Below are 7,930 nucleotides of genomic sequence, written 5' to 3' on the forward strand. Positions count from 1 at the left end.
TAATTATTTAATATTTAAAAAATAAATATTTTAAATATTTAAACTATATTATAATTAAATTTTACAGTAAATAATTTTGGATATTTAATTATATAATAAATTAAAAAATAAATTTTTTAATCATAATTTTCTGTATAGATTATTTTTAACTCTTATTATTATAAATTTATTTTAATTTCTATAATAAGTTTAGATTTTGGGGGGAGGAGTAACGGTTATCTCGGATCTATTTCCCACGACTCCTCACTTATTTTCACCTTTCATCTCATTTGATTTCGTCACACAAAACCACTTTTCCGTTGAAATTCTGTTCCATACGCGATTGTAAGAAGAAGGAAGAAGATCATCGTGGAGTGGAAGATCCTTGGAAATGATGCGTTGTTGAATGGGCAATGTTACAGGACCGGTGGCGGCGAGATTGGCGTTTTTCCCGCCGGAGCCAGCGACGTATGAGATTTCGCGGGAGCGGGACGGGAGGGTGGTGATTTCCGGCGTGAGCGGGGACAAGAACTTGGAGGCTCACGTACTGGAAACGAAGGGTGGGAATAAGATCGTTGCGACGTTTTGGAAACATCCTTTTGCCAGGTTCACCTTGCTCTATTCCCATGGCAATGCCGCTGATTTAGGTCAGATGCATGACCTCTTCCTCGAACTCAGGGCACACCTCCGCGTCAATATCATGAGGTTTCTTTTTCCTCTCTTTACATTTCTCTCTCAGTGAAACCATGATTGCTTCTATGTTAGTTTATTTATTTATTTTAGGCTTTTACATCCTCCACTTTCACAGTTTCAACAACCATGAATATTTCTTGATAGAAGAGATAATAAAATATGTAGAGAAATAAGATTTGGCAGGAGAACATTATAAAAAAGATCTTAATGTTTTACCATTTTTAAATGAGTATTTGAATTAAAATTTTAATAACATTAATATCACGTATAACAAGCTAATTCTTAAATATTATTAGATATTAATTATAATTAGATTAGTATATATGTAACTAACACTGACCTAAATAAATGTTAAAATTAAGTAAGGCGTTACTAGCTTTAATAAGGATTAAAAATAAATTACATTAATGTTGGTTAGCTCGACACATAAATTAATATATGTTTTTATTTAAATATGTATAGAATCAGGGTGAGTTTTAAGATCCTAACTAAATTTGTTATAAAATTTTCTTTAACTCAATTTTTTGGTGAGAAAATGTCTTGCTCAATTAAGGAAGATCAAACAAATTCCTTTTTCTCAGTTGTAGCTATATCACAGTTCTTACCTAAATATTAATTTATAAAAGGGTTTTTCAATCACAATTAAAATTATGAAATCATTTTTGGAGGATCAAGACAAACAAGAATTAATAATAGGGTTTTAAAAAAAATTAAGCGAATAATAAAATAATGTTGAAATGGATAAGATAAATTACATGTGGGAGGTTGTTACATCAACTTCTAGCAACATGGTGTTCAATCGCTCATGACTTCACACTGACATCACAGACCGAAAAAGAATGACTAAAGAGCTTGGAATACACAAATATTCTTATGTGTCTTTTACTGATTTACAAGATTGTTTAACCCTAAATTTATAACAGATGGAGTGGATTTTTTCTTCACAACCGGTTCTCATACTTTCTCCTTAGGTCAAGTAACAACGTCAGTGGTAACAAATAAAAGCAACCAAAATGTAAAATTATAATATAAAATAAAGAAAATTGAATTTGACCAAAAAACTTCTAGAGACTGATCTTGTAATAGAGGCCGGTTTCTTGATTTAGCAATATATTTCTAACATATTATTGGTTTGGGACTAATTCGTGGTTCTTGGATTCGTTTTTAGCTTTGATGCTCTTGGAGAAGATTGGAATGACCCAAACTCTGATACCATTTTGGGAAACTTAATCAAGACAAACAAAAGATTACCAAGGACCGTCCAAAACAAGCTACAAATATAAAGATATAAAAAATAAATTATGTTTCTCTAGGTTGGGTGTAGTTCAACTATGAAGTTATTGGAGAAACTTCAAAAGAAGTTGGCAAAAGCTATCATCCACCCCTTTTTCTACAAAAATATTTTCTTCTAATATTACTGCACTATCTACTCGACCTCATTAATAAGTTCACCAACGGCAAAAAGAACAACCCTCAAACTCTTTTCTGACACTTATGATTTGGACCAAACGATTTGTCACACCAATAATAGAGATTCATATCACTTCTCTTGATATGGAATATTCTTGGTTCCTATAATCCCTGACATTGTTTGACCCGAACTAGGCTTGGTCACTGACGATCTTAAGAACGATTCCCCACTCCATTGCCATATTTGTCTAAATTCATTGAACCAGTGTAAGTTCTTTGTGCTTCCTCGAAGTTTCATTCAAGACATAATTCCTCTTCCACCTTGATAACGGAAACCTAAATAAGGTTCTTGATACAAAGGTACATTGATATATTACTCATCCTCCATAGCTACCGCCACGCCTTGTACAATTTTCAAGGCTCAAATCAGGTCCTTTAGGTCATGTGGACGAACCTGATTTCGAATATTCTGGAGTAATCCTATGAGGAAAAATACCCAATAAATTGATCTTCCAATGTCTCATTTGCTAGTGAGACCAAGATTTCAAATTTTTCGATGAAATCTTCGCTCAAATGCCATGCTTCACTTTTTCTTCCAAATCTCCTTTGTAGTGTTGTTGCAAGATCCTCCCGAGATTGGTTCCTGGATTCTTATCACAAAAATTTGAACTAATGAGATGCAATCCTTAAGAGATGAAACGATCTTGATCAATTCAAAAGGTGTTGGAGAGAAGAGACTCCATGAAAGAACATTAAAAGGTAGCGAAAACATGGGTTCCGTGGTGATTTATTTTCACAACACTGGAAACGCAAGATAGAAACAAGCACAAATTGCAAAAGGAAATATAAAATGGATTGAGAAAGAGTAAGAACATGTCACCTTTAAGATGATTCTCAAAAGATAAGTGTATAAGGATTGGCCATTTGAAAAACAATTCAAGATAAGACTCAAAACAAAAGAAGAACTATCTCAAGAATCTGAAAGATATATCTGACAATGATTTCGTATATTCCAGAGTGATTTAAAATAGAGACATAGACTTTCTTTTTATAGAAAATGGCCTAGAAGAAGAAATGACCCGAACAAGTGTATAGAAAAAATAGAAAATTCAAATGTAAGTATAAGACTATACTTAAGTTATAAAGTTAGCTCAACTAATTCCTATGTTTAACACTTAACTCTTAATTAATCCTTACATATATGGTTGATTCCTTTAAATTAGGAAGAGACACACGGCAGTTCCTAAAATTAGAGAAAAATTCATTATTACACTTCCAAGAAGCACGTGTGGCACATGAAAAAGGTAAAAGTCAGTTACAATCGCATCTTGTAAATCCAGTACGTCGAACCAAAATTGTTAAGCATCCACATTTTTGTAAGAAAAATAATGAAATGAAAATTAGAACTAATTTATTTGACCAAGTGTAAAAAGTATTACCAAGGAGCGCTTTCCTTTTCACTGGATTATTCAAGTTACACTTCTCTCTAGTCTAAAATAAATTGTCTTCCTTTTTTCCCTTTAAGCTTCTTTTTAATAGGCTTCTTTGTGCTAACTAACTCTTAACTATAATAACTACCTTTCAAGTGTAATTATACTTTTTCATTTTAAACTCCTTTCATGATAAATCTGCCATCCTGCCTTACTATTTTGTTGTTGTGCTTGCTCCTTCCTCAGAGAATAGGATGCTTGGTTTTGAATCTTATTGAATGCAAAGTTAAGTCCTCTCTAATAAAGGTTGTGTCTGTTTCCAAACCAGTTGTTTGTGTCTTGAATTATATATTTTTTGTTCACCCTAATAGTTCATAAATGTTATTGTACATACTTGTTTGAAGTAAAATAAGTAATATTCCTTTCGGCATATAATTTTGAAACTTTATGCTACCATGCAGCTATGATTATTCAGGATATGGAGCCTCTACAGGTAAGGTAAGTATCATCCCTGATTCCTTTGCCCCAACTTTCACTTCTCTTTTATTTACTTTATTGGGTTGTTTCCAAACAAAAAATTACAAGGGATTGAATTGATCATAGATGTCTAGATTGTCCTTAGGTTTGGGATTGTGCATACCATGAAATATGATATAAAGATGCAAGATTAATAGATTAGATAATCCATTCCATTTGAATTCTACATTTTCTCCAAACCATTCTTTACACCAATCTAACTGAATCTGTTATGTGTGATTATCTCTAACTTTGATAGCCATCAGAGTTCAACACATATTCTGACATAGAGGCTGTGTATGATTGTTTGAAGAGAGAATATGGAGTTGAGCCACAAGAGTTGATTTTGTATGGCCAATCAGTTGGTAGTGGGCCCACAATACACTTGGCTACTAAGTTACGGAATTTGAGAGGTGTTGTTATTCACAGTGGAATCCTTTCAGGGATAAGAGTCTTGTACCCTGTCAAGGTCACATTTTGGTTTGACATATTCAAAGTAAGTTTTTTTCTGAGTGATCTTCCTAATTCTTAATCAGTACCTATATTGAAATTTATCAGAGTTTTGTATTAACATACTTCTCTTTACTAATTTCAGAATATAGACAAAATAAGGCATGTTGACTGTCCAGTCTTAGTTATTCATGTAAGGTTATCTTTCTATCTATTTTTCTTATTATAGTTTCTGCATCATGTTTCTTGCGATGTTCAAAAGAGCTCATTGGTTTCTTTCTTCAGGTTTCCCTCCTAAATAGATTATTGTTTCTTCTACTTTTTAAGTATATGATAAAATTGTTCTATATAGAATTTCATATTTGCTTGCTATATTTATCGACTAGGTAAATATGAAAACTTGGTTGAACCCGACAAGGAATTATTTTCCTGGTACTGTAGTTTATTTGACTAAAATATTTTCCCATTATACTTCTCACCAGTGTGCAGAAAGTCTTCAGATCTTGTTTCAATAATTTTAGTGAATCAGTTCATATTCTTAACAACAATTGTTTAGCTGAATATCTCTTACAAAGTGCAAACAATAGATTTTAGTTCTGGAACTGAAACAGCCTAGCAATGGAGACACAAGTTAGTAACATATCTTAAGTTTTGTTTTCAGGGGGGTATCAGGCAAATTTTCCATTCGAACCTGAATTTAAAAAGCAATCAATGATTCAAATAAAAATTTGAAACATAGGCACAATATTTAATATGAAATGTTACATTTGAAACAGTTCTCCAATTATGCTTTTATTTGTCAGTTGTGTTCTGCTGCTATTGGAAGAGGATGGATCCTTACAGCACAATTTGTCCTATTATTGCTCATGCTATTATTTCTTAATCTTGAAGCCTATCCATAATCTAATCAATGCATATATTTTAGAGTATCAACGCATGTTTTCTTTTCTTAGGTTGTGGTGAAACATTGCAACAACATAAGACCCTGTTGTACATAAGTTCTTACTAGATAAGACCACAGAGCATAGTATCATTGTAGCAAAATTTGAGTCAAAATTTCAAACATAGATGTTAGGGTCTGGATTATGTGTGACTATTGATGAGTTGAGTAGTCTGTACAAAGACCTTATCTTTGATTAAATAATGCACTTTCCGTGCAAATAGTAGTTTTATTTGTCTGGTTGTGTTTCATGGGCAGGGAACTAATGATGAAATCGTTGACTGGTCCCACGGAAAACGATTGTGGGAACTTTCGAAGGAAAAATATGACCCTTTGTGGGTAAAGGGTGGAGGTCATTGCAACCTTGAGGCTTTTCCTGAGTACATCAAGCACTTGCGCAAGTTTCTAAATGCCATGGAGAAAATCTCAATCACAGGAGAAACAAACAAACCACTCACCCAAAATCCTCCTCATACTGAATCCAAACATAATTCTGAATCCAAACAAAACAAATGTTTAAGATTTGGTCTAATGAGATAGCTGGATCCGTTTCAGCTTTTAAAAGTAGGAAATCACGACCATGGCTTGATGGCAAATTCTTCACACACCTTCATATTTTCCCTCCTCCCTGAATATAAAACTTATCATTTTGTCCCTTTTAAATTATGTAATTCTGAAATAAAGAATGATTTTCAAACTGTACAATTCGAAAAGTTTTCAAATTAGAAATCATTTTTTAAAGAAGATTTTTAGATTGCACCAAGTCAAAAAAAATTTACTTGTGAATTGCACCATGTGGAATCTATTTTTTCTTTTAAAAAAACCCTTTTGGAGTGTAGAATCTTAAATTTGGAAACTAAAATTGACTTCTGGAAGTAGGAGAAGTTTAAGAAAGAAATAACTTTTAGATTACACAATTTCAAATCGTTTTTAACTTTTGGGTTGCTCAATCTAAAAGTTAATTTTAGCATAATTTGGAAGTTATTTTAGTGTTTGGACTGTAAGATCTATAAGTTATTTTTTACATCTAAATTATATAATCCAAAACTCTTATTTTAGTTTTAAGTATAATTTGAAAGTCTTTTCTAAAAAAAAGTGACTTCCAAATTACGTTATTTTTACTTTCTGAATTTTACAATCCAAAAGTCATTCTTGATTTTGGAATTGTAAAATCTAAGAGATTTTTTTACTTCTAGGTTATACAAACCAAACAGAATAAAACAGGAATTTTTATATTCATAAGTAGCAAGACGAAAAATATGGAGGTGCGCAAAGAATTTGCCTGGTTTGATTGAAAGTTGAGAGCAACACTAATTTCAGTGAGGTCCAAGATTTGGAAGATAGTATATTACTTAAAAATTGAAGGATGTCTTTAATCCGAAACCTGTTGAAATGACCTTTTTAGTGAAGAAAGTAACAATTGAGAGTGGATAAACATGTGTTTTTGTATTCTCAGCATGCAATTATTATAAGGATATACTCACTGCACTCCAATATCTCTCTCGTAATCAGATTTTAAATATTAATAAACTTTAGCTTGTGCTCATTAATGTTTATTTTAAAAAAATATATTTTTCTATTTTAAAAAATAGCTTGTATATCTCTATGTATAAATTTAACATACTATTCAGTATATAATTAAGTATTTTTATGACGTACAAAACAAGCTTATAAGGTTTTTGTCTAAAAGTAAAGGGCTAACAGCCATTTTGATGTTAAATCATTAACGAGTTCAAAATAAACAACTGAATTTAAAGTTATACATTATTCAACGTTGACTTCCAGAACTAACAAATTTAGTTTTGTTCTATGAAAATCTTAAATGGAGACTGAACTAGCGGTCATAATTTAAAGAAAAATGACACTTGAACAACCATTTTTGACAACATTTAGACACGCGCACACGTGTCAAAATCTGAGTGGTCCATTTTCATTTAATTTTTCCAACTGGACCACTCAGATTTTGACACGTGTGCGCGTGTCTAAATGTTGTCAAAAATGGTTGTTCAAGTATCATTTTCCTAATTTAAATATAAACTTATTAGTAACTCTACCTTTTAGCTTTTTTATAGAAAAAGATCAGAGTCAAGAAGAATAAAAGTAAAATAATAATAGTAATAAATAATAACAATAATAATATTACCAATAATAATATTAATAGGAATAATAACAATATTAGTAGTAATATAATAATAACAATAATCATTATAGTAATATTATCATTAGTTCTAACAACAATAATAAAAGTTGTGATAGCAGTTATACTAAAATTAATAATAGTAATACTACTACTAATTTGTAATACTTGTAATAGGATATATATAATTACCAATAAAGATAACTAATTTTAGCAACATAATTATGTTTGACTATTACAATTAATTTAAAAATAAAAAATTTAAGAGATGTTTAAAAAGAAAAAAGCTTGTGAAAACATGTCTTATGGTTATGGTGATTTAAATTTGTATATAACACCAAAAACCCGTGAAAAAAATATGTGAAACAAAAATAT

General features: G+C 31.1%; 1 protein-coding gene across 2 annotated transcripts; it reads left to right on the plus strand.

The window, feature by feature from the left end:
* Positions 1–208: 208 nt before the first annotated feature.
* On the plus strand, positions 209–6,025 carry LOC148203410 (uncharacterized). Of its 2 annotated transcripts, none has more exons than XM_088106111.1 (5): positions 209–684; positions 3,974–4,010; positions 4,288–4,524; positions 4,624–4,671; positions 5,677–6,025. In XM_088106111.1, the coding sequence occupies exons 1-5, from the start codon at positions 386–388 to the stop codon at positions 5,956–5,958; spliced, it is 903 nt and encodes a 300-aa protein (XP_087962237.1). In that variant the 5' UTR covers positions 209–385; the 3' UTR covers positions 5,959–6,025. The 2 variants fall into 2 exon arrangements, with proteins under 2 accessions (XP_087962237.1, XP_087962238.1); XM_088106112.1 differs by having other exon boundaries at positions 4,342–4,524.
* Positions 6,026–7,930: the final 1,905 nt, after the last annotated feature.

This window comes from Vigna umbellata, chromosome 2 (genome assembly GCF_029865625.1).
Source record: "Vigna umbellata cultivar VRB3 chromosome 2, Vumbellata_1.0, whole genome shotgun sequence".
NCBI lineage: Eukaryota > Viridiplantae > Streptophyta > Magnoliopsida > Fabales > Fabaceae > Vigna > Vigna umbellata.

What these genes read in the sequence shown, in the direction of transcription:
- LOC148203410 (XM_088106111.1), top strand. Translation starts at nt 386, where the DNA reads ATGGGCAATGTTACAGGACCGGTGGCGGCGAGATTGGCGTTTTTCCCG. An exon ending in CTCCGCGTCAATATCATGAG is followed by an intron (nt 685 to 3,973) that starts GTTTCTTTTTCC and finishes GCTACCATGCAG; the next exon opens with CTATGATTATTCAGGATATG. An exon ending in ATGGAGCCTCTACAGGTAAG is followed by an intron (nt 4,011 to 4,287) that starts GTAAGTATCATC and finishes TAACTTTGATAG; the next exon opens with CCATCAGAGTTCAACACATA.